At 33.7% G+C, this 16,172-nt stretch overlaps 2 protein-coding genes across 4 annotated transcripts in view; both read left to right on the top strand.

The window, feature by feature from the left end:
- Nucleotides 1–6,713, top strand: part of LOC129801933 (agrin) — a 45,120-nt gene extending 38,407 nt beyond the window's left edge. The window contains exons 6-9 of one of the 2 annotated variants that reach the window (XM_055847420.1): nucleotides 659–730; nucleotides 5,590–5,787; nucleotides 5,880–6,270; nucleotides 6,344–6,713. In XM_055847420.1, coding sequence (XP_055703395.1) covers nucleotides 659–730; nucleotides 5,590–5,787; nucleotides 5,880–6,270; nucleotides 6,344–6,493 — 811 coding nt within the window. In that variant the 3' untranslated portion in view covers nucleotides 6,494–6,713. The remainder of the gene's footprint in view (nucleotides 1–658; nucleotides 731–5,589; nucleotides 5,788–5,879; nucleotides 6,271–6,343) is intronic. The other variant, XM_055847421.1, reaches the window with a different exon arrangement.
- Nucleotides 6,714–14,217: 7,504 nt separating this feature from the next.
- Nucleotides 14,218–16,172, top strand: part of LOC129801926 (E3 ubiquitin-protein ligase CBL-B-B) — a 105,632-nt gene continuing 103,677 nt past the window's right edge. For both annotated transcript variants that reach the window (XR_008751743.1, XM_055847406.1), the window contains exon 1: nucleotides 14,218–15,010. Coding sequence is in view for 1 of the 2 variants with exons in the window: in XM_055847406.1 (XP_055703381.1) it covers nucleotides 14,469–15,010 (542 nt within the window). In the remaining variant the exon portion in view is untranslated. The remainder of the gene's footprint in view (nucleotides 15,011–16,172) is intronic.

Here is a 16,172-nt window from a genome sequence, read left to right as displayed (position 1 = left end):
GAACATTTGTAAAGTCTGGATAGAAATATGCAGACAACCTGATGAAATGTATCGTTGGTAATTTCTCTGTTTTCAGTGTATTGTCTGTTTAACCCAAATTAGGCCATTCCCATGGCCGGAAATGGTCTTCTTCTTCGGCTTCGCGAAATTAACCCAAAATGCTTCCTTCGATATGGCATCTTCTGTCTTTTCTGGGCTTTCGCGAGAGCATTCTTCATCACTTTCGCTCTACTTTGCAAAAGTTACTACTACCACAAAGCAAATAAAACACATCTAAATGGCTTCTCTAATAGACTCAAAAACGTATCATGGTCATCGATCATTCGCGATCGAGCTGGTAGAAAATTAATCGATTTACAAAATGAGAGTGTCGCTCTCTCGTGCTTCCTTCTATCGCCTTGTTCTTCTTTGATGTTTTTTTATGTTTCTTTGGAAGAACAATCAATAATCCGCACTATGCTCTCTAAACAAAAAAATAAAATAAAATAAAGAATCTCAGCTAAAACATGCTAAAAGATGTTCATCTCCGTGTTTTACACTAATTGTGTCTTTTGGCAAAGAAGAAAGAATAAGGCAAAAGGTCCAAGATGAATTTACTATGTGAAAAAAATGTCTCTATCTCTTCCTCTGTGTGCCCCGCAATTTCCACCCACTTTAGAAGGCTCAGCTCGTCAGATTCCTACCAGAATTTTTTGGCCGGCCCCAAAAATCCTCAGTCGACGCGTATCAGGTAAAAAATAATGATCATTTTCAATCAACCGCTTAGAGGTCAATAATTTCTGTGACCAATTGCAATTTTTTTATATATTTTTTTTTAATTTATTTTTATTTAAACAAAATGGACAAATGTGTGTGTATGTGAACAAATCTCCAGACAAGTCATGATTGCAAAAAAAAAATTATCCTACTGTGCAGAGAACTATTTTAATTGTTAATTTCATTGCATGATTTTTCAAAGAAATTTCGAGCTTATAGTCTTGGACATGGGCGTAGCCAAGGGCGTTTCAGTAAAATTATATTTTTTTAACATCAATTTTTTATGATATTATTGCTTATTAAGTTTATAAGTTTTATAAAACTTACGATAACTGTCATTTTATTTTATTGCACAAAAAAAATATTTCGTAAAATTGTTCGTAAATGTTTGCCAATTTCTACTGAGAGCCTTACGAAATACTCGTAAATCGTATAATCCACTAAAAAGTTCGTAAATATTTGTACTTTTTTTTAACAAAGGGGAAAGTACTCTCTCTTCGAACGTCCATGCCTTCGAAATTTTTTTTTAGTTTTTCCTAAGAGACTTACACTGTGTAAGTTACACATTTCTATTAAATATTAGTTGGCTTATCATCAATTGCTGATAATTCCGTGATAATTTAGTGTAAGTCTCTTAGGAAAACTAAAAGAAAATTCACATTATTCGAAGGCATGAACGTTCGAAGGGAGAGTACTTTCCCCTACATTGTTTTTGATATGACTACTTGGCGAGCATTTTTTGTTCTTCTACAAATATTTGTTCATAAAAGTTCGTAAACAAAGAGAAAATAGTTCGTAAAATTTCTTCATTTGTTCGTAAAAATTTGTCAGACAAACATAAATACATGAACAAATGTTTCTAAAAAAAAACAAAAAAAAATGCTCGTCAAGTAATAGTGTTTCAAAGGATATTTGTGGAAAAGTACAAACTTTTACAAACTTTTTTATGAATTAAAAAATTTACGAGCATATCGTAAATCTCCACAAAATAGTTGGAACAATTTTACAAAATGTTTTTTTTTCTGTGATAATTTAAAAAACTGCTCTCTCGTGGAGTTCGAGCAGTTAAAAAAAATGAAAAGATCATGGGATTAAACGGATTAGATTAGAAAAGTCGTATTCTAAGGAGTACAAGATCTAATCCTAACTCGTATTCTTTATTTGATTGGTTATTAACCTAAGTCTTTGTTTAACAATCACATTCCGATAATTTTTGTTTGCTCTTACGGTAATTTAGGTGTATTAGGGATTACACTTATACTTATGAAAACATTACCCCTAGCAAGTTATAAAATTGACAAGAAAAAACAATGTTAAAATATTGTGTGTTATTGAACAGACTTGTGCTCTCTTGGTATGTAAGCCCAGGAAATTTTGTGTTTGTGCACACACTGAGAAAAAACGGGGGTGCGATTAACTTTTTTTCCTCATAACTTTAACACTTTTTAGGTGTAAAAATATATCAACATTTTTTAATGTTAATTTTACACCATTTTAAAGGTAAAATTAACATGAAAAAGGGTAACTTTAACCCCTAATACACCTAAAAAGCATAATATTTACATCGATTTTGGATCAATAATGTAGGGTAAAATAAACATTTCGGGAATGTAATTTTAACTTTTTCGGATTGCTCTCAGTGCAGAGAAGCGACAATCATAACCAGTGATTCCCAACTCCACCAATTACACTCGAATAGAGACAGGAAAAAATATTCTTGCCTCCACCCAGGATTTAACTGGGGCCTTGTGCTATCTAGGCGAATACTCTACCAACTGGACTACGGGGGCACTGGCTCTGATTGTCTTTCCCACTGATCTCAACCAATTGCCATATGCACTTCAACTCATTTTGACTCACAGCTAGCCTAATGGCCTCTACACACTAGAGAAATTTATGTCCATATTGAAGCAAATTCCCTACGCTGGTATAGGAAAAACTCTTCAATATGGACATAAATTTCTTTAGTGTGTAGAGGCCATAAGAAACGGTATTATGCGTGCAATTGGTGTTAAAATGTACAAATGTTTAAATATTTTTGCACTTGAACCGTTATGACTGAAAAATATTAATTTCACCCCATTTTAACCTCTTTGTTCTCAGTGTATTAAGGGAAAACACTCAGACCTTTCAGGCTTCGTGCACTTCATATCTTCAGATCCGATCTATAGCACCTATTTATAGCAATATAGAGTGGCGGCATTACTTGTGGCCTGTCTTTACTTATGGCCATGTCGCAATTTTTGTCAGAAAATGATTCCGAAAACCGAAAAAAATGTGATTTGCTATTAAAACACATCATATATTTTTAATTTTAAGGTTTTCTAAAATAATTTTTTGACACTGAAAATTTTTTTGCGGGGAGGCCATAAGTAAAGACAGTGGCCACAAGTAATGCCGCCACCCTAATTTGAATAGCTGGTCTTAAATCACATATTCCTGAAAAATTAGGCCCAATTAATTTAAGGAATATGGGAAAATATTAAATGATCGAAGCCTGAATACCTTCCCCTATTTGTCATCCCAAGTAAGCTCCACTTACAAATTGTGTGTTATACCTTCTTCAATTCTTTAAGGACGATTGGGTCACCCATGACTTAAAAAAGGCATTTTTCCTACAAACATCTTAAGTTATTTTTTTTTTCTAAAAAATAATGAGAAAAAACTATTTTTTCTTTCTTCCAATTTTTGAATCTGTCTCTCATAACCCTTTGAGAACGAAAGAGTTAAAAATTGGGGGTCAGAAAAACTCACTTTTCCTGATTTCTTAGAGCAAAACATAGCTTTAAGAGGCCGTAGAGATTTTTTTTAGAAACCGGAGTTCCAATCGTCCTAGAAAGGGTTAAAAGGTAAAAAGCGTTAAGAGTTACAGCCAGCATAAAAGGCATCATTTTAATATATTAAATATTTAATAGAGAGATACTTTCTGGACTGAATATTACAGCCTAGAAAAAAAATCTACTTAACCACGCCCAAATGAAATATTCAATGCCTTTTTAAGATTCCCAATTGAAAAAAAAGATATTGCTCAAATTAAATAACTCAAAATGCTCTACAATGAAAAATTAAACTCTCGCAAGTTTCAGGAAAAAATGTAAATTTAATTATATCGCGCCCATTTAAGTTTTATGCGCACTTTTTACGAAATGCTTGATTAATTCACTTGAATTTTCATGGAGATTGTGTACAAGCTAATGAAGGGGGCGTGGTCTAAAAATATTTTACTGTGAAATTGCAATAAAGTGAAGTACGTATAGAGTACGTTTAGCTATTAGAGTGGCCTCTAATAGCTCAGTTGGTAGAGCACTTGTCTAGTTAACGAGAGGTCTCCAGTTCGATTCTGGGTAGAGGCAGGAATTTTTCCTGTCTCCACTGAGAAAAAAAACTGCATGATTTGAATGTCATTTGCTCTGATTGACGATTCCTCTGTACATAAATACACTGCTGGCAATAATCATAGCTCCACTTTTTCATACTGGGAAAACTTTGAAAAAAATTTTTTTTGGAAAAAAAATTATAAAAAATCATTTGAAGGTATTTTCAAGCCGATATGAAAAATTGCCATTTGAATTTCATATTGTTAGAACTGTGAGTACTGTGATAGAATCTTTATCAAAATGGCGATTTTCGGGTGGCAATAATTATAGCTTCACTCAATAAATTTGGCTTCAGGGTATTTATTTTCAATCAGTGAAGGTAAATATCTTTTAGTAATTCAATTAATAAATTTATCAAACTAATTAGAATCATTTTTATAAAGTTTTTCATGAATTTTGCTGAAATTTTGTAAAAAAAAATGTTTAATGAACAAAAATAAGGGATTAATTAAGGTATTGAAAGGGATGGAAATTGACAACCAAAAAATTTCCATAAAAATGACAAGATCCTATCACCTTTCATCCGAATCAATTGCCTTGGAATAAATCATCTAAAATCACTCAATTTGCGTATGATGTATAATACCATGGTAAGGAATGAGTTAAGAAATACAATTGATCAATTTGGACAATGTGTTACTGAAAACATGAACGGAATGGGACAAAAAACACAAAAAAACACAAATGAGTGATATTGCAACACGGGAACGTTCCATTTTATTAGATTTTTGTGGTCCAAGACAATATCAAAACGCTGAATTGGGATGTGCTACTGCCCCCGCTGTATTATCCAGACCTTGCCCCTTTTAATTATCTCTTGTTCATTATCTTAGCTCTAGTTATTTTTATTAATTATTTTTTTACTTTTTTTTGTTCATCCCACAAATTTGCGAGATATAAATATTTATCAAAAATTATTACAACTCTTTAAATTCACTTTTATCTTATTGCTATTTCCAATCATTCATTAAAGTATTGGAAACATTTTAATTTCACAATTTTAAACTCTTTAAATGTTAGTTATGTGGGAACCGTCCCAGTGTAGAAATCGTAGTGTTTCCCAGATTTCTACGCCAAAAATAAGTGAATGTATGTAATTTATTTTGATAAAAAAAAAATAAAATAATAGGAAATTATTTTTATACATTAGCCCGCCAGATTTCCCGGTCCTCAAAATCTTAAGAAAAACTATTTTCAAGGGAAAATAATGGGCAAAGGAAACACGGATTTTTCTCCGTGTTTCCTTTGTCCAAAGTTCAACTCTTGACCGATTCTTAAAAAGGAAAAATAATGTTTAAATAATTTAAGTGAAAGCAATGAGAAACCCTGGCTACGCCCTTGGACATGGAGTCTTTTTTTTATGCTCAATCTTCTGACACACATGAGACCACCGGGAATCTCATGTGTGCGGGGAGAATTGTGGATTATCTAACATGTTGCTTTTTTCGCCGTGAAGTACTCAACGGAAGCCCGTTCAGATTGTCTCGATGACGCGGTGTCAGAATCGCTTGAATCGCTGCAAACAGATACCCCAATGTGATGACTTCCAGGATAAATTCGGTGGACTCTTCTCATCTGCCCAGAATGATCTCATCTGCGGAACAGACGCTAAAACTTACTCCAATGAGTGTGAATTGGCCCATGCTACATGCCTGTAAGATTTTAATATCAAGAAGATCAAGAGATCAAGACAGAAGATCAAGAAGTAGCGTCCTAAATCTGCATTTTTTTGTTCTTTTCGTTCAGACGCGGAGTTCAGCTGGCTCATATTGGTCCATGCACAAAACTCAAGCCAGCCAGATACGATTGCAGTGCAGACTGTGACCCGGAGGAAGATCCTGAGAGCCCAGTTTGTGGATCCGATGGAAATGCCTACCGGAACATGTGCGAAATGAAGCAGAAGACCTGTGGACTGCGAGTGGTGCCAGTTTCACTGAAAAACTGCGTCCTGACCGCTCACTGTGATGCCAATTGCGAAGAAATGGAGGGCAGCTTTGTCTGTGGATCCGATAATCATCTGTACAAGTCCGAGTGTCACATGCGCAAGGAAAATTGTGGAAAGCACATCTTTGTGGTGCCCATGAAGCGATGCCTGGCCGCTTTCACCTTCAAGGGCTGCTCCCGCATGTGTCCACAAGTAAATTCCCCTCTCTCTCTGAGCTCCAATCTTCCCCTGACCAAAGTTCTAACTTTCTCCTAATTCTTTCCAGGAATACGAGCCCGTTTGCGGAACTGACGATAAAACCTACTCCAACGAATGCTTCCTGAGCATTGAGAATTGCCGTTCGCATGCTGTCCAGCTCAAACACTATGGAGCTTGTGGCCGACCCGAACAACCCTCTCACAACTACCTGTACTAGCCGCGCGTGGACAGAGCGCCCGGGAGATGCTGAGAATCCGGACCTTTTGACGCCTTTGTTGTACAAATCAGTTTTATTTGTGGGAATATTCTGTGTCTCTTTGCTAAGCGCCACGCCTTGGGAGATTTTGTGTAATCTACCACCTTTTATACGAATCGATGTACACTAGTGCTAAGTTATTTATTTAATTATTATTTAAATAAACAGTGTTTTAAGAGTATTCAGGGCATTTTAATCAATTTAACTGCAATGTTGGACGAAAAAGTCGATCCTGAGAGCTAAATCACAGCAAGCGAGGATTTTGAAACATTTTCCATCGAATCCTAGTTCACGGAAATTGATTTTCATTTTTTTGTTGAAAGATTTGCAAAAATTTCTTACTAGTGTCCGTTATGAAGTTCAATTTTGTGTGAAAATTCAAATATTATGGCGGTTATGGCAGAGTCTGAGAAACCCTTCAATTGCAATATGAGGAGAAAGGTAAATAAACAGAAGTTAGGGGAAATCTTTACCAAAATCTAATTTATTTCATTTAATAAACGTAATATCAGGCATATTATGTACATGTACAGAATCCTTGGAACTTATAAAAATAGCTTCTTTTTGTTTCGACAAACCTAATAAACCACAAGAAATTGGCACATTTATGGTAAGACAAATTTAAAAGCAAATAAAAAAAACTATAATACTAGCGTTTTTTAGTTTATGAAATTATGCCCAACGCACAATAACTTTTATTTTGTAAACATGTTTTTGACATTTCAACGAGAGTGAGTGAGATCTAGATCTAGTCATCTCGCTCTCTTTCATAGGAAAATTTGAAAACATGTTTACAAACAAAAGTTATTGTGCGTTGAGCATTATTAATTTAAAGATTTGTGATTTCTTAAGGTTTTGTTTTTATAATAAATAAATAAAACGGTAGATTTTTAAAGATAGAAAGACTTGAAGTTTGCCACATATAATAAAATTTATAGCTTACCCAGTAACTAAAGTCACGGGATAGTCCCAAGGACAATCGTACGCCACTTCCTATGACGAAACTGATATTCCAACTGTCCTATAGGAATCTCGTATTAGTGTGACTAATTCGTCTTCCAAATTGTTGGTTGTTCGGGATCGTAAAGTAAAGACTTAATGGAAACACTGGAAGTAACACCTTTTGAAATGAATCGAATCAAACGATCTTTAGGTTTACCTGTACTTATATTCATATTAAATTTAAATACAATAGACTCTCGCTTATCCGTGAGAGCGGGACCAAATGTCACACGGATTTTGAGATTGATACAGTAGAGTCTCGCTATAGTCCATATTTGGTTTCAAATTTGACACTTGGGTCGCACTGTCCATGTAATTTTTTAAAATTATCAACGATTTTTAGTATTGAAATTGCTCGACGGCTTCCACTTTCTTTGCGATTGTGGTACTTGTCCTTGCTCTCTTCATTATGGATCACAATTATCACAACTACTTAATAAAGTTTGCCATAATATTAAAATAATTATGCATGTCGCATACTAAAAAACATAACCTAACTTAAAATCAGTGTTTTGAAATCAACGGTCGATAAATTGTGGACTATAGAGCGATGGCCTATAGCGAGACTCTACTGCACACATCAAATTGTTCGAAATCCAACGATTTTTTTTTATTTACATTGAAAATTTGTGGAGTGAATTCTGACTTGACTGAATTGACATTGTCTCTAAACATGCGTACTGTCCAAAAAAGTTACAGTGAGAAAGAATTACAGTAGATAGAACACATTTGCAATAACAAAAAACCCCAAAACGGGGACAATTATCTCAACAAAATTTTTAAAATTCAACTGACTCACGGACTTTTCTATTTCACCCGGAAAAAGAGTCCACGGATAAGCGAGAGTCTACTGTAATCGTAATTATTATAAATTCCATATAAATCCTCAATGATAAAAAGAAAGCAAAACTTAAGAAACATCATTGGAAAATTTTAGTACATGTGCTTAATTTATCAAACATAACAAGAAAGTTTCCCGGTCAAAAAAATACGGATTGGATAACTGTATCACGATTAGGTCGTTTCGGCATAGTTGCATGTAAGCGCAAAAGTCTTAAAATTTGAAATATAATATTTTTAATAAAAATTAAGTTTTTTTTTAACTTGTTTATAAGGTGTATTCCTTGGAACCTTGTAGATAGATTATCGTCTTTGTTTTCTCCAAAATCATTTTTAATGGATTTTTAAATGAATCAAAATATAGACATTTCGGCCACCTTCATTTTCATATCTTCCTGTCCTTCCGGAATTCTTCGAGAAGTTGGAGTTTTTTTTTTGCATCATCTTATTCAACGAATCGCCTTTTTTTAGTTTTTTATGCATTGTATAATCTCATGAGTACGCAAAAATTAAAAATTCACGAAAGTGGTCGAAATTGCAAACTGGCTGAAATTTTGCAGCGTTATACTTCAAAATTTGTCAAAGTGTTCTTAAAATATCATGCTTTATATAGTCCCTTAAATGTAAAATTGTTTGCTTGGGTCATTAAAAGATGTTATTATTATTATTATTAATATTAAAAATTTAGTTTTGTAAAATTTTTAATTAAAATTTTTTAAAAAACTGAAATTCAAATATAAAAATTATATACCTATAGCGCCTATAGCAGTAAAATATGAATTAAAATTCCTTAATTGAATTGGACGATCTAAATTTAACCAACCTACATTTTCCGGTATGCGCTTTCACATTGTATCCAGATGACAGCCGTCAAATTCTCGAGAAATTAAAAAAAAAATCAACTTTCAGTTGTAAATGAAATATGAAATGGCATTATTGTAAAATTCAAGTCTCGGTTGAAATGAAAGTATTCCAGTGAGATAGCAGAAGTTAATTTTCAACTTTCTAATTCAACATTTACTATGACAATCCTATTTAATAGAACTATTAAATTGTAAGTACAGTAGACTCTCTCTCAATTGAGCATTTGGGGCAAAATGTCATCCAGTTTATCGATTGATTTGGGAGTCAAAGCCATTGTAAATTCCACAAAAAGCGCTCAATTATAAAGAATCACGATAAAATATGAAGAACTACAGCGAATTTGGGCAAATTGGCTTCATAATTAAACGTAAAATAGGTGTGATTAGAAGGAATCACACCTAAATTATCAGTAAAATTGTTCTCCCGATTGAAAAAGAGCCGATTGAGGGAGAGTCTATCAAGGGCGTACCCAGGATTTCAGTTAGGGGGGGGGCTAAGTCTCAAATTTTGTTGGCGGAGGGGGGGGGATACATAATTTTTATTTTGAAAAAAAAAAAACATAAAAAATAAAATGAGATAAAAAGTATATATATATATATATATATATATATATACAAACTGGTTTTACTTTTCACGAGAGATTAGCCTATGCCCAATTTGTAGGTATTGGTTAAGGAACGATCATCAGTGTTCCTCGGACTAGTGCATTGTCTCCCATGTTATTGGCCAAACTGAAAATTAATTTTTAGAAATAATTCGCAACTTTTTACCAAATAACTACAGCAAGGATGCATTCCATTAGTTCAACTACCCGAGAAACATCTGATAAAGCACCTTCCGATCCGTATAACACAGTGCATTTTTACTATTACACCTATCTTTATTCATTTCTCGACGACTCATTAGCTAACAGCAAATATTTGGTTTTTGGATTTCAGATGAACTTATTTCAAGAAATCTTGTCCATCGAAAAGTAATTTTTTTCAAAATGGTCTACGAATTCCGAAAATCAGATCCCTACAGCAGAATTTTTAAAGGAAAATTTCAGAAAATATACTTTAAATGTTGTGCTTTTATATGCCTAAGGGCTTGAATTAAATAAACTTTCTATTATGTTGTAAAAATATTAGAGAAAAATATGCTTTTTTTTAGTCAGTTTGACCTACGTAACCCCTTAATGGGTTACATGGATCATGCAGCCTAATAACAGCATGTTTTCTTTCATTTTTGTCAACGTATAATAAAAGTATTTTAATTAAAGCCCTTAAGTATGTATAAATACAACAATTGAACTGCATTTTTTTAAATTTTCATTAAACCGATTTAACCTTTACTCCTTGGAACTTGGCACCTAATTTTTGGAAACGTCTTTTTGAGAAAAACTTTTCGGAAGTCACGATAACTCAGAGTGGATTAATCTAACGTCAAAAAAAAACATTTCTTATTAGACTATGAGTTAAACTAACTTGAACCATGGATTTTTTGTTGCTTTGATAATAATTTATTTGGCAAGACGAAACAAAAATACGTCGAAAATAATATTTATGTATTAAATTTTCCCAAAAACCCAATTTAATCTTTCTTTCAAAAGCCCTCAAGTTCAAGAACGGGTTTAACTCATCTGCTAACAAGAAAAAAACGGTTTTTAAGGTCAAATGACTCTACTCTATGTAATCGTTACTAACGAAAAGTATGTTTTTTCAATAAACGTTTCCGACTAACGGTCGAATTTTTATTTTTTTTTGTAAAAAAAATAGTTTACATGTTATGATTTTATATGCCTATAGAGGAGCTTGAATTAAATAAATTTTTTATTATGTTGAGAAAAAAAGTTAGAAAATATGCTATTTTCAGTCTTTTTGACCCGCATATAGACCCTCAACAGATTAAAGTTCAAAGTCAATATACGACCTCAGCTTTAATTACATATTCTTAAATTTCACGTCTGACTGCTCCTTTGTGGCTTTAAATAAACTTTCGGAGTCCTTGGTCATTTTTTTAAACATATCCCCCGAGGAAATTAGAGGTCCATCACTTCGAGTTTTTAAGATGTCTTAAGGCCTCTACACTCTACACATTGGGAGTAATTTTCAAAAAAAAAAAAAATGCTTTTTAGAAGGAAATTTTCTGCACTTCTCTAGGTGGAAACGTCAAAATTCTGTCAAAAATACAATTTTTAACGAAAACAGTTCCCAATGTGTATAGGCCATTAAGAAGAAGATTATTAAAAATAATCGGTAGAATCATTTTAAGAAACTTGCTTTCTTCTTATATGGTGAACCGTTACTGCCAAAATATACGACTTTTTTTTTTTAATAATAAAAATTATTTATTTCTCTTTTATCATCTGCGGCTGCCGCCGACTTCACAACCGACTTCATCGGGCAAGACGGCAGAAAATCCCGAATCATTAGTCGTATAGGCCTTTACATAATTTGTACAATTCAATTAATTTAAGAAAAAAAAAACAATAATCATATATCATACAGTACAAATATGAATCAGTGAAATGCTTTGCAGATGAGAAAAGCTAAGTCGCAGCAAGGACTCCTAAGAGGAGTACGTATTAGCTGCGGCTGTTTTGGAAGGATAGAATTAGGAAAGGCGGTAGGAAAATTAATTGTAAGGGAAACATATAAGGAAAGAGTAGAAAGATCGTAAGATAAAACAAATCTAGTACGTTAAATGAGTGGAGCATACCTCCAAGAGGAAAGCAAGAGGAAGTGTCAAGAAAATCAACGCGTGAGGGGACCATAAACAAAGAGCCAAACGCGAAAAAAACATATTCTAACATATTCTAACATATTCTATTTTCTAAAACATGTTCTAACCTAACACTATATTTTTACTTTCTCTGTGGATTTTTAGGCGTTCGTTATAAATTCTTAAATATCCTTTAAATATGTGAAAAAGATTACGTGACAACTTCCTTCTTTTCGAAAAATATATTACTGAATAAATTTGTTACCGAAATTACGTTACAAAAAATGCAAAAATAGTTACGAAATATTTGCCTATTTTTACACTTTTTTTAATTCTTGAATGTATAGTACAGTACGGATAAGAGCCTTGTCCTGCCCCCCCCCCCACCCCCAATTTGGCTTTTAATAGTTTTTGAGTTTTTATAAGCTCATTTTTGTATTAACCCTCTACAAATGAGCAGTAAAACATCAAATTTGAGAAGTAACTAAATTTACAACTTTAAAAGCAATAGAATTTTCATGAAAGTTTCGATCTTTATGAATTGAAAAATTAGGCCAATTTTTGGAAGGATTTGGATTTTTTACTGGTCAAACAAAATTTTTTGCTGTATAAATATATTTTTTTACTTTTCATTTGATTTGAATTTTTTTGACGCTTCTAGGGGGGGGCAGCTGCCCCCCCCCTGCCCCTAGCTGGGTACGCCCATGGAGTCTATTATATGTTCAACCAAGAAAGTTAAATGATTTTTCTGCTTTTTCATTAGTTCTTTTTACAACTTTGTTCAGTTGTTGAGAGTCGAATTAGTAACATATAACTATAATTAGAAATTTTGACTAGAAAAATATGAGAATACCCATCTAATGAATTAGCTACCTTATCATAAAACCAAGATTTTGAAATGTCCTTATATGCTAGTTATGTTCTTTTTTGAGTTAATCTTCGTGAAGAATTTAGTTTGATTTTATTAGAAGCAAAACTTTGGCAGAAAATCTAAGTATGAACATAGAAGTGGATTCCACATCAATTTGGACATCGATTATTCTTTAATTCATTTAAGAATTATCTTGATTTAAAACAGCATTTTACAGGAATATCATTGCACATTTTTATACTGCATTTGCAATTTATGTAATGAGTATTTAATTTTAATAGAATTGTTTAACTTTAAACAATTTTTTATAGTTACGCAACAACTGAATCACTCAATAGTCTAAACTAAAACTTAAAATTACAGTAGAATTCCTCAAATTTGAATATTTGGGGGGCGTAGATGATATTTCTCAGTTATCAATTTTAAACAATATTTTAAAAAACGTAACGGAATTCATGTGAAATGCATTTTCCCCAAAATAAGATAAATAACTTTTGAGAATATATCAATGTAATTTGTTGTGAAATATATGGAATTTGTGTGCGGAAGTTAATATAATACGATAATAATGAAGAAACACCAGAAAAAATACTTCTAATTCAGACTCCACGCAAAATTTTCTTCACATAACCTCAAATTTTACATTTTGAACTCAACCGTGTCGTTCAAATTTGAGGACTTCAAATTTGAGGAACTCGACTGTAGTTTAAGTCTTTTTTTTTAAGCCTCAAAACCAAATTAACAATTTTTCCAAAATACTTGTTTTTTAATTCAATATACTTCAAGAATGGCTGGACGGATTTTTGAATAGGCTTAGGCATTAGTTTGAAAGAAATAACGAGCTAAGGTTAAGTTAGAAGATAGATTTTCTTCAATTATTACTGGTGAATAAAAATCTGGGGTGGAATGATAACTTTTCGACACTATCGAATCGATAGTATCGATAAATTTATATCCGTTAGAATAAGTGAATGTCCACTTTTGCATATTGCCGAGCCATTCACTGTGACATTCTTAAAAGAATGTGACTTTTGATAAATATCTAAATTAGTCATAGGAAGAACAGCTATCGTTTAAATATTTTAGAATCGACAGTCGATACTATCGAAAATAAGTCATCATGTCATCCCTGAATTTTAAAAAAATAATTCTAAAAATAAAACAAATTGAATATTTTTTTTATAAAATCAAACATATCTATCTGTACTTCGTTAAAAATTTGTTTTTTGTTCTATTTTATTTTTTTAAATGTTTTACAAAATGTTGGTTGGTGTTCGTTCTCCGTGTTCTCAGTCCGCTCCGCCTCCGCACAGTCTTCGGACGTGTAGCACGAAAGTCCATGGACTCTTATGGACACACATTTTATTGGGTTTTCTGTTCTTCTTCTTCTTTTTTGCTGTGCTTGCGAGTGTCAGTCGAGTTCGAATTGTCATGCGAATTGCATCGCAGAAGAGGATTTGTGATTTTGTGCGCTGTAAAAATGGTAAAATTGTACTCTCTGTGGCCAGTGGTGTGTGGTGGAAAGTAGTGAAGTGCCTGGGGAACAGTGCTGAGTTAATTGGTGATCGGGTGGACAGTGCCCAGTGGGTGTGGGAGTGAGAAATTTGTGGTGGTTCTGAACAGTCTCAGTAGGCTGTGTTGTAGCCCCAAAGCAAGATGGCGGCCAGTCGGACCCGCATGCAGCAGAAGAATATTTCGTCCATTCTGTCGAAGCTGCACGGGGCATTCTCGGATGCATGTGGCCCCCAGAAGCTGTCGACAGACAAGAAAACCCTGGACAAAACGTGGAAGTTGATGGATAAAGTGGTTAAGCTGTGCCAGCAATCAAAAATGAATCTGAAAAACAGCCCTCCGTTCATCCTCGATATACTCCCGGACACGTATCAGCGTCTCCGGTTGATATACTCCAAATACGAGGATCAGATGCATGTGCTACACTCCAATGAGCACTTCAATGTCTTTATCAACAATCTTATGCGCAAATGCAAGCAGGCCATCAAGTTGTTCAAGGAGGGCAAGGAGAAGATGTTCGATGAGAATTCCCACTATAGGCGCAATCTCACCAAACTAAGCCTTGTCTTCTCCCACATGCTAAGTGAACTCAAAGCCATCTTCCCAAGTGGACTCTTTGCCGGTGACCAGTTCCGGATCACCAAAGCGGACGCCGCTGACTTCTGGAAGAGCAACTTCGGAAACAGGTGAGATTCAAATGCTCGATAGTGTTCCTAGTACCGTTAATTTGCCGCTCGCGAACTCTAATTGCACTCACGGAGACCCGGACGCAATGCGACAAGAAGCGCCAGACGGCTAAGACTTGTCTCTTCTCTTTCCCGTTCTATCGTTGGCTCGCTTCCTCGCAGGGGGCACAGCTTAGTGCATTTAACGTAGAGATTGATAAAGAACTGGGAAGAGAAGCTAAAGATATACCCTTCTCTTAATCAATATTTGTGATTATTCTGAAGGTAGTGTGCCAAATTCCGGCCAGCTTGCAATTTCGGCCACCTTGTTTGTTCCTCGAATTTATATGAATTTTTATTTTTTACATACTCTAAAGAGTATAAAATGCAAAAGAATAACAAAAAATGTAACTTCAACAAACGAGATGACGTGAAAAAGGCATTGGAAGAATTCCCGAAGGGCAAGGAACTATGAGAATGAAGGTGGCCGAAATAGGGCACCAAAGCCATGTCTACATTTTTATTCATTTTAAAATGTATTAAGAATGATTTTAGAGTGAATAACGACGGTAAACTGCCTACAAGATTCTAAGAAACACTCCTTAAGTAAAAGGAATAAAAAAATCAATTTCTATTAAAAGATATTTGTACATTTCAAACTTGAGACTTTGGCGCTTGCATGCAACTATGCCGAAATTTGGCACACTTACCCTCCTTTATTTTTATTAGGTTTACGTTTGAAGCCTTGTAGATAAGAACAGGTTTTATACGTTTTATTTCCTGGCTTTTTCTCATCTTTTTTAAGGGTCTTTGAAAATTGTTTAGGGACGTGATTGTTTTATTGTAATATCAGTATGTGTTCAAACCTAATCGCAAGTTGTAAAAAATATTGAAGGACCTGCTTTAAAACCCTTAAAACCATTTTTCTTAAAATCTGAAAATACAATATGAGTTACGCAGGACTGAGTTAGCAACTAACCAGATCTTATTAACTCTAAGATTCTTACGATATTTCTGAATTAATTAATTAATAATAGTCTACACATATTTCCAAAAATAATTAAAATTGTTTTTTAATTAGAAATTCCCAACCATTAAAATATAAGTTTCCAGTCTCAAGACCTGATAACAATGTTTTTCAAAATATATTTTTTGAAATTCGACATCCCAAAACGGCTAGATC

The sequence above is a fragment of the Phlebotomus papatasi genome, chromosome 2 (genome assembly GCF_024763615.1).
Source record: "Phlebotomus papatasi isolate M1 chromosome 2, Ppap_2.1, whole genome shotgun sequence".
Taxonomy (NCBI): domain Eukaryota; kingdom Metazoa; phylum Arthropoda; class Insecta; order Diptera; family Psychodidae; genus Phlebotomus; species Phlebotomus papatasi.
This window is presented reverse-complemented; position numbering and strand designations above follow the sequence as displayed.